Source organism: Schistosoma mansoni, chromosome W (assembly GCF_000237925.1).
Source record: "Schistosoma mansoni strain Puerto Rico chromosome W, complete genome".
Classification (NCBI taxonomy): Eukaryota; Metazoa; Platyhelminthes; class Trematoda; order Strigeidida; family Schistosomatidae; genus Schistosoma; species Schistosoma mansoni.
Genome location: NC_031502.1, coordinates 11,072,865 through 11,091,424, shown reverse-complemented (window position 1 = coordinate 11,091,424; position 18,560 = coordinate 11,072,865). Strand labels below are relative to the sequence as shown.

The 18,560-nt window shown below is 31.9% G+C and overlaps 1 protein-coding gene across 1 annotated transcript in view; it reads left to right on the top strand.

Moving 5' to 3' along the window:
* Smp_133540 (putative asparagine synthetase) overlaps positions 1–14,971 on the top strand; it is a gene marked incomplete at both ends in the record, with an annotated part of 29,947 nt that extends 14,976 nt beyond the window's left edge. Inside the window, 3 exons of the mRNA XM_018788522.1 lie at positions 1,215–1,249; positions 12,331–12,478; positions 14,900–14,971. Of these exons, the coding sequence (XP_018654056.1) occupies positions 1,215–1,249; positions 12,331–12,478; positions 14,900–14,971 (255 nt within the window). The remainder of the gene's footprint in view (positions 1–1,214; positions 1,250–12,330; positions 12,479–14,899) is intronic.
* Positions 14,972–18,560: the final 3,589 nt, after the last annotated feature.

Sequence of the window (18,560 nt, the reverse complement as noted above, 5' to 3'; positions counted from 1 at the left end):
ATAATCATAATACATTAATGGTTTGTTATTACTTTGCAAGATTTCATATTGTATAATCTAATCTGATTTTCGGTATGTGTCTCTGCAGTTTTTTTTCACTTTCTTCGTTATATCGTACTCTTTATGTGTTTTCGTGGATTTCATATTGATTTATAAATTCCCCTCATAATGTGAATGGATTTGAGATAATTTATTTAAACAAAAATATCATTTCTATTTTTTTTTGATTGTCAATTTGTTACAAAGTATCATTTAAATGAAAACAGCTAATTGACTAATGTTTATACAGTCTGTCTACGCTTATATATTGTTAGAGAAGTAATATGCTAAATATCTTTCGTTCTTGAATAAACTGCCGACATGCTACAAATGTTTGTAGATTGTTATTTGACTAGTAGCTACATGGGTTACTTATTAGAATTCCTTTTTTTTTCTCTGCATTATCTCAAACTTTGGAGGTGATACATTGTACTGCGACAGCTTTTCCATCTTTAGGTCAATTACTAGATAGTATCCAGAGAGAGTTTTCTGTTTTCCGGTGTATAACTTACTTCAACTATAGTCTTTATCATCACTGTGTTTCTCTGATACTTTATAGGAATCTCAGTATGGATAATGACGTCATTGAGACAAGTTGACATTGCATCACTCAACAACTCATTTTCATTGTTAGTCATTCTCCCGCAACAATAATTATTCGCGTTTAGTTTTCTTTTTTCTAAGAATAATCGGAGCATTTCTGTTAGTTTCGTATAGTCACGTTCTAAATGTTTGGAGATTGTTTTGAGCTGGCATTTTAACTCTGTCATGCTTTACAGTGTACACAATCTAAATTCCATTACATATTTTTTTGCGGTTTCTGTTTTTACTTGAAGTACACTGTAATCATTGTTGTTAACCTCACTTAAGTTCTGAAGCCATAGTTGAACTTCAGTTAATTGATGATAGTTAGTAAAGTACTTAGGTTTCATATTTAAAACTGTATTCATCTACCTGAATTAGATTTGGGGGATAGTATCATTAGACCTTATAAAAATAGAACACCTTAAAGCTGGACACACTAATCTGTATATGGTTATTCAATTGTATTTAATATAGAATTTATTACTGATGAAACGCTTTGATTGTATGAATAGTAGATCATTTAATATGATCAGTTATTTTAAATGTTTATTTTAAGTTATGCCAATGTTATTCTGTTTTTTTATTTTTAGGTTAATGTAAATGTCAGTGAGATTTCAGAGGCCAGGTTAGTTCTGCGACATTATTTTTTTCTATTGTAACCATTAGTGTCACCAGTGACATTTGATGTAACCTTTTTTAAAATTCATTGTTTACTTTGGAACATAATCTTGTTGCTCATACATTTTTATTATTATTATTTTAAGTTACTTTTTGTTGTTGAGCTAAAAAAGCTCGTAGTACGTTTTAATATGGTACATGACGACAAAACAATGAAACTGCTGATTTTCAGTTCGTATTCATATTTTTATTCATATATGGTCCATTTATTTAGTCAGTTATGTATCTATTGCTCACTTGATGGTTTCATCACAGTATATCAGTACTTCGAAACATACCTGTGGTCGAATATCTATGGTTTACATTTGCTGTTCATTACCAAATAATGGCAGCTAATCGCTGTACTGCTTATCTGTGGTTTAATAGACTTTCAGGTATTCCGTCAGGAGTATGATAAATCGAGGTTAGCAAACATCAAACAGCTGTTTTGTATTTTTCTCGAGGTGATCGAATCACCAAGGTTTTCAAAACTTATCGATTATGTATTGCTTTGTTATCAATCAACTGAGGCATGTAACGAATATCTCGTTTCTCGTATTAATCAAACTATTTTCTATAGTTAGCCTTAAAACGCGTCAGTTTTGTGGTCAGCACAGTTTGTGCTGGATATATGTTGGGAATTTGGTTATTTCCTGCCTTTGATAATTTTCGCGTTGAGTAGGCTTGTTTTTCGTTTAATCCTATTTTTGCACAAATCAGTTTGGGGAAATTCCGAACTTCAGTTTATGTGACTGGGCATTATTACCCACCTTGACCTGAAAGGAGGTAGATGAAAACGAAATACATTTACTCTTGGTTAATGATTTCATTGTTCGGTGGACCACAGTTATATTTTAGCCGTTTATTTGATGTTTCTTATACAGTAAAACGGTCACAGAAACCAAAATAGCTGTATTGAGCTTTGCATATTAATTCCCACTTCTTTCTTAAATTCTCCCTTTAATGTGTCCTTACTCTGTAAATTTACCTTAGCTTAATCGTCTGTGATACTTAAGTCTTAAATAAAGGTTCTGATTTCAAAACTTACATTTATCTAACGTTTCTGATAAACACTTTCTAAGCATCATCTGAAGACTGATGTCCAGTTTGAAAATCTATTTACCCAGACACAAGACCTTACACCCACGACAAAAGTAGAACATGAAAGGTTCAAAACCACGCTGGTTGACTGCTGTAACCAATTTAAAAGCAACAAGCATTATACAAATAGTATATTGACTGATAAACATCGTGAAGCTATCCGGAAACTAAAATTGAATGAACACATTCTTATCACTAAACCTGATAAAGGATCCGGCACCGTAATTCTAAACAAAACAGATTACTTAGATACGATGAATAACCTACTGCGTGATCAAACTAAATTCCAAAAGCTTGGTTCATGTAAAGACCACAATGAAAAGACTGAACGCCAACTAACTGAGGCATTAAAATTTTTAAAACAACATCAATACATCTCTGAGCATACCTATAATGAGCTCAAGCCTTCTGGAACATATACTCCTCGACTCTATGGCCTACCTAAGATTCACAAACCTGAGGTTCCTTTACGCACAATTCTGGACATGTCAAACTCACCATACCATTCAACAGCAAAATGGTTAGTGAAATTATTGGAACCATTACACCAAGAACTGGTTAACCACAGTGTTAAAGGCGTGTTTGAATTTGTGGATTCAATAAAAAATAGGAATATAAATGGTAAAACCATGCTATCACTAGACATATCATCTTTGTTCACTAACATCCCCCTGATTGAAACTATCGATTACATATGTGAACAAGTGCTAGAAAAGAAAATAGGGATACCGATTCCAATAAATAAATTGAAAGAACTCCTGTTGAAATGTACTATGAATATCTACTTTAAGTTTAACAATGAATTTTACAGACAAGTAGATGGAGCAGCAATGGGATCACCACTAGGCCCGATCCTTGCTGACATTTTTCTGGCCAAACTGGAAAATGGACCGTTAAAAGACACCTTAAGTAAGCTAGACTACTACTGTCGATACATAGATGACACACTAATCGTATGCGACGAAATGGTTGACAAACAGGAGATGTTAGACTTTTTCAATAACGTCCACCCAGCTATTCAATTCACCAGCGAAGAAGAGAAAGACAATAGTATAGCTTTCCTCGACGTCCTACTTTCTAGAAGGAGAGATGGTTCCATCAAACGAAATACATTTAGAAAGAATACATGGATGGGTCAGTATACCCATTTCCAAAGCTTCACTCCTCTTCAGTATAAAATAAATTTGGTTAAATGTCTCAGTCACAGAATCAAGCTATTATGTTCTGAGGACACTGTTGAGAGTGAAATAGATATACTGAAAAATACATTGCGAAGGAATGGCTACCCGGATAAGTTCGTTAAGAAATACCTAGTAGAAAGTACTGTTAAAATAAGAAGAAATTGTGAAACAGTGAGTAAAAAAACCTTGTATTTGAAACTGGACTTCAAAGGTGACAGCGAGTGATATTCTAACACGCCGACTGAAAAGATCGGTTGAAAGGACGTTTTACGCCGCTAAGCTACACGTCACTTTCTCAACTAAACCAGTACTCACACAATTAATCAAGGATAAGTTACCGAAGATGGGCTCTTCCATGTGTGTATACCAATTCAACTGCTCCTGTGGAGCTAGTTACATAGGCCGTACTCAGAGGGCTTTATCCTTGCGTATTCGTGAACATGTACCAGCATGGTTGGGAAAAGGAGTCACTAAATCCATTAACAGCGCCATCCTTTCTCACTTGGTAGACAGTGAACATCATATCAAAATAGATGAAGCCTTCTCTGTTTTATATCAAGTTTCGAAAACTCTACCTCAAAGAGCTAGATTACGATTACTTTACATAGCCGAAGCCATCTGGATCAACTCTAGAAAACCAAATTTATGCATCCAAAAAAAGTATATCCAGCCACTATGTTTACCTTGGCCTACGACTGGATCACCGGTTTCCTAAACTAAATATTATAGACCTCCCCCGTTTTTTTCTTTTCTTCCTTTTTTGTTGATCACCTCTATCTTAATCTTCACATCCATCATTCCCAATTCTTTTATCGTAATTATCTTGATAACATCCCCTTTTATTACATATTATATTCACACAACAATCTTATTATTATTACTATTACTATTTATCATTATTATCTCTATGGACAAGATGAAATTCTCCTACTATGCACTTTATTCACACAATTTTTTGCATTTTCATTTTTTCGAAATTACTATTAAATCGATTGTGACTAGACACTTGATTACAAATCACTTTGACCTTTATTAAATGACCTTTCTAATTTACAAATAACACAATTTTAAAGTATATATATGTCGTAACAGATGCAAACGTTTACCATTTTTAACATATAACATTGTCAAATTCATTAATACATGCCTCATTTTGGACTTTGTAAAATATTATAATTATGGACTTATAACTGTAGAGCCTGATGATGAAGTTATTGAAAACAATTGTTCGCTCAAATATTGTTCATTTTTGCATTATATATATATATACATATATTTGTTACATTGGACTTTTATATATTTGCTATTGTTACTTATATGTAACTTTTATTGTAAACCTGTTAATGGTTCCTTTGACTGTCAGTTATTTGATAAACATAACCTTTTTATTATAGTTTGATTCTATTGTTTTCCCTGTTTCTTCCCAACTTTTTAAAGCTGCAATCTAGGTGTGGATAGTGTGCATAACATATTCTTTATACTCTTATAATATAATCAGTATATTACCCAGATGAGAGTTGCCTATCAAATTGGATTTGTTTACAGATATAGTATTATTGTTATCCCTATTATTATTATTATTAGTTTTAGTAGTTCTATTTCTATTATTATTATTATTATTCACAGTGTATTTCTGTCACATTTTATCATATTCCATTTTGTCTCATTGTTTTGTTGAGTATGAAAACGGATTTTATAAATCCTCACTATTATAATTTTATTTGCAAAAGTTTTATTGAATAGTTCCTACACTATTATTATTTGCATTAGTACTATCTTTGAGTAAAATCTCAAATATTAACTGATCTTTATTTTAAATCATAAATTTATTCATTAATATTGTTAAATATTCATTTTTCGTCGACTCTATTCGATACCAAGAATTCGTTCACTTTTTTGTTTAACTGATACAATGTTATCATAACCAGATCAGGAAGAGGAGTAATCATGAATTAAATAAAAATCTCGGATGCTTTGAATGATCGTTTTTATTGAACGATACTGACTTGTTCGTTGTCTATAGCTTATGAGTATGATATAAATATGCTATTCAGTAACGTGAAGCGTTGTATCATTTTGCCCCGAAATGCCCTGGTACTACCGAGAGTGGGGAGAGTCCTCTCCTCTTACCAAAATGCTCTCACACGGCCACGCGTATATAGCCTCTGCCAGGGAAGTCCTGCTCACTACATTCTCGTGGCACTACTGTTGTTTACGAAATTGAGAGGACGAAAATCGAATGTCCGGGGACACGGAAAGTCCACCTAGGGGAGTTGGTAAACCCTGATTCCGAACCAATGGTGAACATGGGCTCCAGTATCCTGAGGGGACAAATGGGATATGAATCAGTCGTTGGTCACCGGCTACCATGGGATCGCATCTCCTCACGATTCTCCACTGCCTTGTGGGTTAGACCTTTAGGTCAAAGACTCCTGGTGTGGCCTCTTAAGAAAACCATCTGTTTCGGTTCGGGCACCTGGGCAGTATCACAGCCCTCACACAAGCGAATGAGATTTGTGCCGCGCATATGTATCTGGTGCTTCCTTGTTCCAATATTTATGTGTTTAAATAAATAAATAAATGTATCATGTTTCTCATCTAATTTTGCGAAATGACTGACAATAATGTGATCTTTTAGGTATCATTTTTTAAATTCCTAATACTTGTATTCTAACATAAGACACAGTATGTGTAAAACCACTAAAGTTATCTGATTTAACATTATCGTCTCTAGTTTCTATATTATACTAAGAGATGCCAGGTTTTCATAATACATGGTAAGAATAATTAATACTTGGATTGATTTCATCTGTATTTCCTAAATAATACTAATATTAATGATAATAGTAGTACTAATATCCTCTTAATTGAATACGATACGTTTGATAACAGTAAAAAATTCTTACTTTAAAATATGTAAAATTTAACAAAATTCCCCTTTTTTAAGCAGTAAACGGATATTCAATATATATATCCGTTAATGTTTACAATCAGTCTTGTAACAACTAATATATCTAATGTATAGATTATATAGTGATTGCCATTCTTTTTATTAAGGAAAGAAGAGAATAAAAATATTCAAAAAGCTATGGTGATACTTCTCAGGCATTAAATTCGCTATAAAATGTGAGCATTTTATGGAAATGCGTAGGCACAAACAGCTGACAGATCTAATTAGTTAATTGAAATTTGTAAAACGGGAAAATTTATGGCAATAAATTCATTTTTATAAATACTTCGTAGAAGTTTGAGCAGACAGCTATATAAATTGTCTATGGCTGAATATTAGATGTTAAGCAAATTTGATTCATTGAATATCTACCCCTCTTTTTCATTTCATTTTGATAATATACAGTCTAATAATATTTGAGTATTACTGAGTCAATCAAGCATTAGAAAAAGGATCAGTAAAACGCATTTCTTTCCTGTGATAAAATATAATTATGTAACTTAATTGTGCTTTATTTATTATTTGTGATTTTTTCGTTGCATTACGTTATCAATGTGGTTTTTTCCTCAACAATATTTACTTATTTACTTACGCCTGTTACTCTCCACTCGGCCTGTAGCCGCGCGGGGGGCTATTGCCGGTCTCAATCCCGAATAAAGGAGGATGGTTTGGCATGAGGTTAGCGACCTCATCCCGTAGAAAACTAACTCGCTAAAAAACGCTAACCAGAAAAAATTATTCAAGCCATTTAAACTCTACCCTGGGAGTTGAGGGAAGAATTATGATTGATTTGATTAATTACTGAAATGAAAATAGTTCACATTCTTTATTAATTTCATAATTTTGTCTTATTGTTGATACTTGTAAATTTTATGATTGTTGTTGTTTATTAATCTAAACAAATGAACATACACAGGTTCTGTTAATTCGTTTCGTTTAATTACTATTATTTGATGCATATTGTCTGCAGATTCTTGTGAAAAACTTAGTAGGTCACTCGTTTCTTTTATTGAAGGAATCAAACCTAGGTCAGTGAGTCTCAATTTCGAACTTTGCTCCACCTAATTCAGTCGCAGAAACTTAATAGTATCACTAAATTTCCTATATTAACAGTAAGATTCAAAGCTTTTTGTACACTAATTCTTGTTTTAGTTACTCAAATAGAAAATTGGTTGAGTTCGTTTTGTTTTAGTCTTTTAAAAAAAATAAAATAAGATTCTTACATAATCATCTGATGTCACTTGGATGGTTTTAAGGATTGTTTTCATCATGTATATATATCAACTAGTCAGCCAATCAACACGAGGCAGACTTGCAAAAGTATAAACTATTTACTTTCAACAAAGTAGTTTTAAGAATATCCTGATGTTATTGTTATTGCTATTATTAGCTTTATTCAATATTATATTTTTGGTACAATATAGAATTCTCAGCGCCATATATTTCAACAAGTTTCCTTTTCTTACTTCTTGATCGTTCCTGACGACAAATATTGAGTGTTTGCCGGTTAGAAGTTAGCAGTCCAGTCAATCGACATCAGCAGCTACGATATCTCTGATTGCTCCCTTCGTAACTTGTACAGCGAAAGGTTGTACACTTTTCGGAAACGCACCTGAATAGGTTATGCGAATTATATCCATAATCATGTATTAAAACAAACAAAATTAGATAACTTGTTGAAATATCTAAATGACAAGAACAGGTAGCCCAGATGTTCAAGTAGGCCACCTATTTCCTATCTCTTTCAATGGTTGTGGATGTACATTATTGAGTATTCTCAAACTGGAAAAAAACAACTACTCCCATCGCTATTCGACTTCTTATACTTCTCTAACTGATTTCATATTGTCTTAGAAGCTTTCTTTCGAACTTAAATAATTAGTTTTTCCTCTTATCTAAATGTTCATTGTAAATCACATCGAAAATACAGAAAATATGTGTTATTTATGCTTATATATCATTTTTGGCCTTATTCACTTGTCGTTTCACAATGACGTGTTAATCCAACAGTTTTTGTAGATAATATCAAAGTAATTTTTAAAAAAACATTCAATTATTTACTACTAACCATTAATGGCTTAAATTTGACTGGGTAGATTTTATAAAATTCTTAAAGTTACATAGGTAGTGTATGATACTGAAAGATTAAGTCAGTTATGAAAGATAATGCGTAATCATGTTACTTGACATTAGTTTCACTAGAATATCAGTTGATTGAAACCTTAAGACTACTGTGTAGTGTTTCGATTAAATAGCTGTAACAACAACATTTTTACTACAATGACAAAATATACTGGATTTGATTTTAACTGAGAATCATAAATCGTTTGCCAAAAAGCCTTTTAACAACGCACTGATCTAATTTAATAATAATTTATACTTTTGAGATGATAAACAAACTGTTCCATGTTTATTTTATTTTGAGTTAGAAATGGTCTATGTTGCGACAATTAAATCTTTTTTTATTGCCGGTACATAAAGCTTTCTTGTTTTTATTCTTAATATATTTGTTATTAAAGTAGGTGGTTTGTTTCTTTACCATCCAAAAGAGGTAGTCTTATGAATATCTCCCGGATATTTCGGTAAGCAGATGATGAAAATAGTTTTGCATAGAGCTGCACCATCTATTCGCGAATAACAAAGACAAGAGATGGGTCAACTGTAAAGTTTGTTAAGGGACAACTGCTTTCAACTAGACATCCATTACTTCGCGATAGATCGGTTCTATAATTTTCAGGACAAACGTAAGCGTTTAAGCACTAAGTAACTTAGTTAAAATCCAGTAGTTCATATTTCTATTTAGCGAAATTTCCATCTTTTGAAGTCATTAAGGTCCTATTATCGATTCCTGACTATGTCGCGGGTGGACATTTCAGAAAAGTTCAATGATTCCTCAGTTTATATGAATGCATGATATAAGTCAACTTCAGTCTATCTGAGAAAACGTTTGAGCTAAATATATGGCTATCACTAACAACACTAGTATCCTGTAAGAAACTTATATTTATACAACGAAAAATATATATGATTCTCAGTTAACTTCCCTGTTTCATATTTCATCCATATATCCGCTAGTTGTCAATCTTATCTGTTTCAAAAAAGAAATAAGAGCGATTGATATAATTATTCAGAACTATAAAAATTATTAGAAAATAATTTTAGTTCATCATAATAAATAATATTGATTCATTGAATTCTATGCAATCGAACACACGAAGGGGACGGGACAAACTCTCCTCATGCATTTCTTCAATAGTATTTACTTTAAATCGTATCAGCTTTATTTCCGCATAGAAAATCTGTCATTCAAATGTCAATTGTTCAAATGAAAACAATAAAGGAAAAATAGAAAATAAACAAATTGACTGCAACCATCATTTTTGATATTTTTTGTGTGTTCAACTCTATGGTTGAAACTAATATTCAACTTTATTAGAATGGCGACTTGTTTACTTCTCTTTTTCTCGCCAAACTTAATTAGTAAATTTATCATTTTACATTAAAAAAAACAAACAAACAAACCAGAATAGATGAATCGATCATGCCTTCATTCATTCACTATGCAAGTGAATCCGAACAATCTAGAAAAGTTTGCCATTATTTGTATGTATGTTTGTTCTATTATTAATCTTGGTGAATTATTCATTATTAATTTGATATTCTCTATTATTCTTAGTTAATTATAATTTATTGTATTTCTTTTTTACATTATTATTTGTTTATATTTATTCTCATTGAATTTTCGTTTACCATCAGTAATTGCATTCAATTAATTTATTGTTGAGATGTTTATATTTTTGCATTTCTAAGGTTGCTTTTTCTTTTTGGAAGATAATTTAGATATTTGACAGTTTCAGTGAAATTTATTCATTAATTGATAAATTAGCAATTTGAGGAAACCTTGTTTTTTGGGTTTCAATCGAAATGTTTAGTTTCTATTTTGAATTATTCAAATACATGGGCTATTAAGTATTGAATGCGGTTTTACTCCATTCTGCAATAACATCTTTGCTTTAAAATTGATAGATATAATTATTATTATCAGAAGGGGTTTTTGTAGAGATTTAGTATTTTCATAGTTGAAAGCGTGGGTCAATTGAAGCTAGACCACCAGGGAAAACCTGGATCAGTTGAAGTTAGACATTAACATCATTGGATGCCGGCTCAGTGGTCTATCGGTTAAGTGCTCTGGCGCGAGACTGGTAGGTCCTGGGTTGGAATCTCGCAAGGCGAGGTCGTGGATGCGCACTGCTGGGGAGTTCCACAATAGGATGAAACGGCCGTCCAGTGCTTCCAGGTTTTCCATGGTGGCCTAGCTTCAATTGACTCACGCTTTCCAACTCTTTGAGATATAATTATGTCTTAGTAGTGAAACTAGTTGATGAGATTAAGTAGTGTGTTTTGCTTAATTAACTATTATAATGAGTTTGAGTAAATTGAACGTTTATGTACTTTATATGCAGAAACATGACCACATTTTTACGTATTATTTTTAATTTACAGAAATGTATCTAGATGTCCTAAGTGAAAAACAATTTCATTATAAAATATAATGTTGAAACTGCATAGGAAAATATGAATGAGTTTCATAGTGTCATCAACTTGATTTCCATTTCGGGTTGTAAAGCTGGGCAGATTGAATTCTGTTAACATCTGTATTTAATTTAGGTGAATCTTCTAGTCTGCTTACCAGAATCTTAATTTTCTAAGTTTGCTTCATTTTACTGTGACTGTTGAGTTTTTCCAACTGACAGAGAATAGAAATCCTACGTGTGATTTGAGAGATACTATTCAGGATCCTCTTCATAACTTTCAGAATACTCAACAAACCTGTTCTATTATTATGTGGATTATCAAATCATAAACTTTGGTCTAGGAGGTGAGAAAAGCGATTCGGTGCTATTGGAATCTTACTCACTCACTAGGTGTTTGATTCAAACTCACTTTATCTTTTAGTCAGGAGAGCTGTTGAGGTTCATAGTTTCGAAGGTGAATAGTTACATTCCTTTTAACTCTATAAGTTTTGTTTCCTAGTCACCATAGTATGATATTTCCTTACATTAAACCAGTGTTACACCTTATGTTCAGTTTTGTACCAATTTTTTATTGCTCCTGTTGTTCGTCTTATGATATCTTTCACTTTACATTCAGAGACAGGTTAGTAACGGAATAGCAGTTTTTTAACAAATAGCCCTTTATAAATAACCCCATAGATTGATTAATCGATGTTATGTTAATATGCTTCTGTTACAAACTCGAATAAACTTTCATATTTATTTCTCAACTGTATACACTTCTATTTCCTTGAAACATTGTTATCATATTTAGTTTCCTCCAATTCTTTTTTCAATTCCTTCGTGATGTATGTACCTTTTATGGTGAAAAATACTCAATTTTATTTCCAGCATCTACTTTAATGTGAAGAAAAAAGGCCTGGAACGTATAATAATTTTTGACTATAAAAGTGGTTATATTTTTATTTGTGTTAACATCTGAATTTTTAGTTGCTGTATTTCTTTTCCTTGTGCTACTGTGTTCAAGTGCGATATTTTCCTTTAACACATATATATTCTAATATCTTGATCTATCTGACAGTATTATTGTTATTATTATTATGATGTCGAATATGAAGAAGTGCTAGATTTCTCAGTTTATTTTCATAAAATAGAGTAAGTGAAGCATCGTTCAAATGTTTAAGGTCTGGTGCTTGAATTTCACAAACAATACTTACTGAACAACTGTTCTACTAATTTTTTAGAATTATTTTAACGGGTAATTTGATTTCCTTCAATTTATTCTTTCTTCCATTTAATTCAGAGTTAAACACGTATGGCCACTACTGCTTCCAGAGCATACAACTGTTTTAGATGACAGTCTAGGTTTAGCTCTTTGGTTTGCAGCCCGTGGAGAAGGTGTTTTACACAGTTCAAGTGAATTCGAAGAGAAATGCATTTCGTCAGCAAAGGTGTGTTTATATTTTTTGAAGATAAAAAACGTTAATAATGTGTCAGTACTATAGTTTCTTTTTATTAAAATAATTTGACTGACTATATTGATGTTTATAACTTTATATCGCGAAACTACTGTTTTATTGCTTTTGCTATTCTTCTTCTTCTTATTATTATTTTAAGAAAGTTCCTATTTCCTGTTGACTCACAAAAATTCATGGTCTTACCGTAGATTAATATTTTAATGGTTAATTGAAAATCAAAACAGTTATCACTCGCTCGATAGTATTTTTATCTCATTTACATATACCACTTTTATTCTCGTAAACAATTCTGTCATATATACATGTCTCATAAAGATGGGTTAGTTGGAGCCCTAGAACGTTGGTAGCAAATTTTAGCTTATCTAAAATATTTAGTCAAAAAGATGCTAAGCTTTATACAGATTTTTTAATTTCTCATTTTCTCCACTACCTGACGTTGTGATAATGATTTTAATGAATATTTCTACATCTTTTCGTTAGTTGTCTTCTAAATCTTTCCTGTTAATGATAACTACGGTATATTCATTCCAAGTTGACCTATAGCTACGACAAAGTAGTATTGTGAAATATTTACTGTCTTTAATTTGAAGTCGATAATAACGGTTGTGTAGTTGGTGAGAGAATTGAAAGCCATGCATTCGGCTCCTTTTATGGTCCCGTGTAAGTAATTCCATGAACCTGCCATATCATATATGAGCAAACAGTGTGTAAACTGAGATAAAGGTTCTCACCTATTTTCCTACAATTATATTGTACTATGTTCAAAGTGTTCAAAATAGTGTCCACGTCGTTACAATATATTCACTTGTCACAAAAAAAGAAATTACTTCAATTGCATACCCAATATCCTACTCATTATAAAAAATGGGCTTAAACATTTTTTTTGGTAACAATATCATTCATTTATCTTGTAAACTTTTTTCTCAATGCGATAGTGATGCTTCACTCGATACAAAGCAGGTAGGTTTGCGAGGGAGTTCTTCGGTTAAATTTATAAGTATTGTTATCAATGAACTGTTATCACTGTCAGATTATCGGAGAACGAGAAAGTAAGTAGAAATTTTTAGTCGAAGATTGTTTACAGTGATCATCTTACTGTAGTAAAACCAAATTTATCTGTTAACCATACCACAATATTATTTTATATCTTCGTCATTCATCTTGCCAGTTCAAAGAATCTGTTGTATAAAAGTTTTCGTTTTTGCTCAGTAACATTTTATCCTGTGCCAGAAATTTCCGACTGATTCATAATTAAGAAACGCCAATTAATTAGTGTAACTTGCAAATGACTTGGATTCGTTTCTATCGTAACTACAATAAATTCTAACATCTTAATGTGTCCTTGTATTTTCAGAATTACTTTTCTCTTGAATGTAGATCTTATCTACATCGTCCGTATATTACACTTCTGTGTATAGACATCTATATCATAAAACAGCCTATTCATAACATAAATAATATGAAACTAAAGTTTAATAATTAATTCCCTTGAAAATATATATCCCTAAGTTATATCGTAGTATTGTAACAATAACTTTTTCGACTCAGTTTCATTTGTATCTCAATAGTTTCCCGTTTTTGTAAAGTCTGAATTTCAAGTTTACTTTTCTAGTAAAAATTATAGATTTTTTTGCGGTTGGTTACATCACTTTGTTTTTCACCAAAAATTGATTTGATCTAAATTATTTCAGTCTTAAACTAATTTGTGATCTTTTGGATAACATGGTGAACGAAGTTATAATTAATTAGCTTTGTATTGGCTAGCTTGAATAGGATTTAGTGCCCACGCTATGTGTTTAGTTCTGTCGCATATGTCCACTTAGCCATTTGAAGCATGCGTTGTTTTGAATGTGATCATTCTGAGTTCATCTTAGTGTTGTTGTTCTTGTCTCTGAGACGTCAAAAAATAAATATTAAGGTATTAAAAAATTATTGTATTAAATAATAGATGTTTTTCTCCCATAAACTATTCAATTATTTTACAGGTATTATTTTTAAATGTATTTTGAGAGAACAATTGAAATTCGTCATAGTTTCTATTTAACTTGACCTATGAAATTTGAGACTTCAATTTAAGCATTAAGATAGACTTTTCAAGAACCACTAACATATTAATTTAATTAGTTTCATCACGTCAATTTATGCGTTGCAGGTTTGTTGCTGTGTTCCATCCACTTGAGGTTAATGAAGCCTTAGTCGGTAAAGCCCATAGGCTTATCTGAATTAAAAATTCACTTTCCGAGGCTCACGAATCCACTGTGTGAACGTGATTTTGCGGGAATCTCGCTGTTTATTAATTTTCTTTACACTTTGATTTATATTAAGTCCTTATGATGATTACTGTAATAATTCATCGAAAAAACTCTATAGTGTTTTTCTTTGTTTGTTTTTTAGTTTTTGTTCCTCGGTTCTGGTATAGATGAACAATTAGCTGGTTATGCTCGTCATCTAACAACATATAAGTAAGTTGTCTTACTTTTTGCCTTCAAAATTTTATGCACTGCATGAAATGTGCTTGATTTGATGGGGTTACTAATTTTATTTGTTGAAATGGTATTAATTAAGCAATGTAACCAATCAAATGGTAATTTAAAACGTGTAGAATAATCATAAAACCGATTCCCATAGTAATAGGAATCTTAGAGATAACTTAAGTGTTGCTATCAATTTGAGTCCATCTAGTTCAAAGTATTTTAATACGAGAATCCAATAGGATCTTCAACAATCCAACAAGGATAACCCATTTATCGACTATTTTAATGATTAATTTAAATGTATTTGTATTTCCATTCAAATAACTAAAAATTACTTAGAGGAAATGCTTGTAACATGTGTAGTACAGTGGAATAGTAGGCGTTTAGCGGTGATAGAGTTATTGCACACCGGGTTTAGAGATAATGAGTTCAACGAAATAACTAAGTCGCTAAAAACCACTTGGACATCAACTAGAGATTTCATTATGGATTTACTAACTACTCCATTAAACAATCAAAAGCCGTTGTAAGTATAGAGTTGTAGAGATTGTTGAGTTTCATCGAAGTAATGAACTGATCGGTATAAGATCGTAATTATAGACCTAGAAGCACTGGACGACCGTTTCGTTTCAGTGTAGTTCTCATCAATGCGCAACTACGACCCCGCATTCAGGACTTGAACCCAAACTTCCCGCCTCTCACGCGAACACCTAACCTTTAGAACACTCAGTGGCATCGAAAGGTTTTCATGTCCAACCTCATTCATTTCACGACATTACGCAATCATCTCCAATTGTCTTCTGTGGGTGACTGCCTTGCACACGACATGGTTGAACTCGACTGGTCATGTCGTCTCACAAGAACTCCTGGGACTACCTCTCAAAATATTATATCACCAATACATAACCGTCTATCAGAATGAATGCATTGAAAGAACAGAAAGGAGAGTGAACGTACGAATCTCTGAACAAGTTCTAAAAAAAAAACGATTCGAAATAACTAAGGATCTCAAAAGTGTCCTTGCTCAACATTCAACTGATACTAAACGTATTGTCAACGTTTAGCATCATTTTAAAAAGTCCACAAGTCGAAAAACGCTATCTAAATGCATTTTGTTTAAATTTTTACACCGAAAATTCACAGCTCACCAGTGAATTTTCGGTGTAGAATTTTTTGCCTGTGTTATATTTTTATCTACAATCTTTCTTTCATCCATTACTACCATTGAAATAACTACTTCTATGGATTTGGTGTTCATCTTGTTGTGCTGATGAGGTGTGGCAACTTGGGTCGATGCATATATGTGCCTGGTCCTATGTTGTTGCTAACTGATTGACTGACTACTGTTTTCACGAAGATGACCGAGCAGCTTTTGTTAATTCATTTGCCTGCTTATTCCTTACGTCACCAAATTCTAAGTACTCTTGTTCCCGTTGAGTGAATTATTATCAGCAGCCTCTTCAAAATTGAGTTAATTTTTTAACCTTTATTATAATCTTCACATAATCTATGTACTCAGTTTTCCGGCACAAGAAAGTTTTCTTGGTTTCATTTCACATTCTCTTCGAACTTTTCTTGATAAACCTATACATAAACAACCTCGTTAAAAGTTTTTTTTTAACGGTGGGTTAATGGTTAGGTTGTTCGACTTCCAGCCCAGGTCGAAACACCTCTACACCCACTTCATTTTTGGTAATTAAGTAGTATCATTCGCCATCATTCAGCGTGGGTCTCATACCCAAGTTTGTGGTAAATAAATTTTTTATCATTACTAATATTATCATTATTATTAATAATGTCTGTTTTAGTTATAAGCATTTTCGGTCATCAGATTTAATTATGTATTACTGGCATATTTCAATCCATCGGGTGGATTTTACCAATCCCAAGAAGGCTTTAAGAAGTTGATGAGAGTTCATACATTACAATAAAATTCCTATTATTTTTCTGCCCTAATTGTTACTCTACTTTTGTTCTCAAATTTATGAAGGGAATGTTTCTTAGCAGTTTTATAGTGTGTTAATATCAACTTACCAATATATATATATATATATATATATTTGAAAATATGAAGTTGGTTTAAAAATTATGATTTACGTATTGACCCGATTCACTCTTAATAATCTGACTATGCAGTTGTTTATAGAACTATTTTATTTAAGAATGAAGAACTGTCAAATAAATAAATGAATAGTGATAATTGAAAATACTACAGAGAGAGTAAGGTTATAGAAAGAATATCAAGTTTTCTCATCATCTATAGCGTAAGTTTGACCTTAAAACAAATTTTAAATTTTTGTACATTATCTGTCAGTGGTGTATTACGGGATTTTCCATAGCGTTGTACACTGAGTGACTGAGTTGAGGCCTGACACTACTGGTTGATGTAGTCTATTGAGTTGTGTATGGATGGCGAACTTTCCTGGTTAAAATCTAGCGACAAAATGATTCAGTAATCTTATTTCCTTAAATGTTATATGTAAAAATAAGCTGGTATAATAAACGTTTAACATATTCTATTCTCCTTAACCCATATTTTTTTATATATGAGTGTAATACTTCTTACTCTAGACAACAAGAGGATGGATTCATTAGATTGGTTCGTTGAGCTTTCATCCTCAAATAAGTATCAGCATTTAATAAACCTTACAGGAAATGCTACAGTTAAATCATAAATAGATAGTGTTGTTCTCACTACTGGCTTTATATATCAATTTCTCGTTCATATATATATATATATATATATATATATATCTAAATCAATTTATTTCTTTGTTTACTTATGAAACTTAGCATATCTGTTTGTAGCTATTAATTTTCATCCATAAATATTTTTAGGGCAGAAAAGAAGTTGAACCATTAGTAAATTCTTCACCCTAATAATTATCAATCATTTAATTGTGATACCTTTTCATTAGAAAACTAGCAAACATTAAATTACAGGAAGGATTTCTTTCTTCTCATCATTGCATATAACTAATATTTTCGTTATTATCCATTGAAATAAACAAAGTCGAACTGATCATCATTTCTTCAACAACAAAAAAAGATCATGAACCGATCAATTTTAGGCCATCATTAAAAATCTAGAAGCACTGGACGGCCGTTTCGTCCTGGTAATGGGACTGCTCAACAGTGCGCGCCCGCGATTCTGCACGTGGGACTTGAACCCAGGACCTTCATTCTTGTGTGATCGCTTGACCTCTAGACCACTGGGACAAAACGGCTTTCAAATGCGTGTAAACAACATATATGCTGTGTTGTCAGGTTTATTATTTGCGTATTATTGCTTGATTTTATGCGTAGATAATTGTGATGTTATAAAAATAAATACTTTTAAAGAAGATGTACTCAGCATTATCTAAGATTCTATTACTCTTATTACGTTTTAATGCTTATGTCATGTATTCTGATTGAAACATTGATCAAGTTTAGTATATAATCTCAGGATTGTGTTCTTTTTTTCACTAGACGTTTCAATGAGTCTAAGCTTTTCTTATTAGTTTATAGATAATTTATATTTGTTACTTAGAAATAAGATATATTATCTGTTTCACTGAGATTACATTTTAGATATGTCA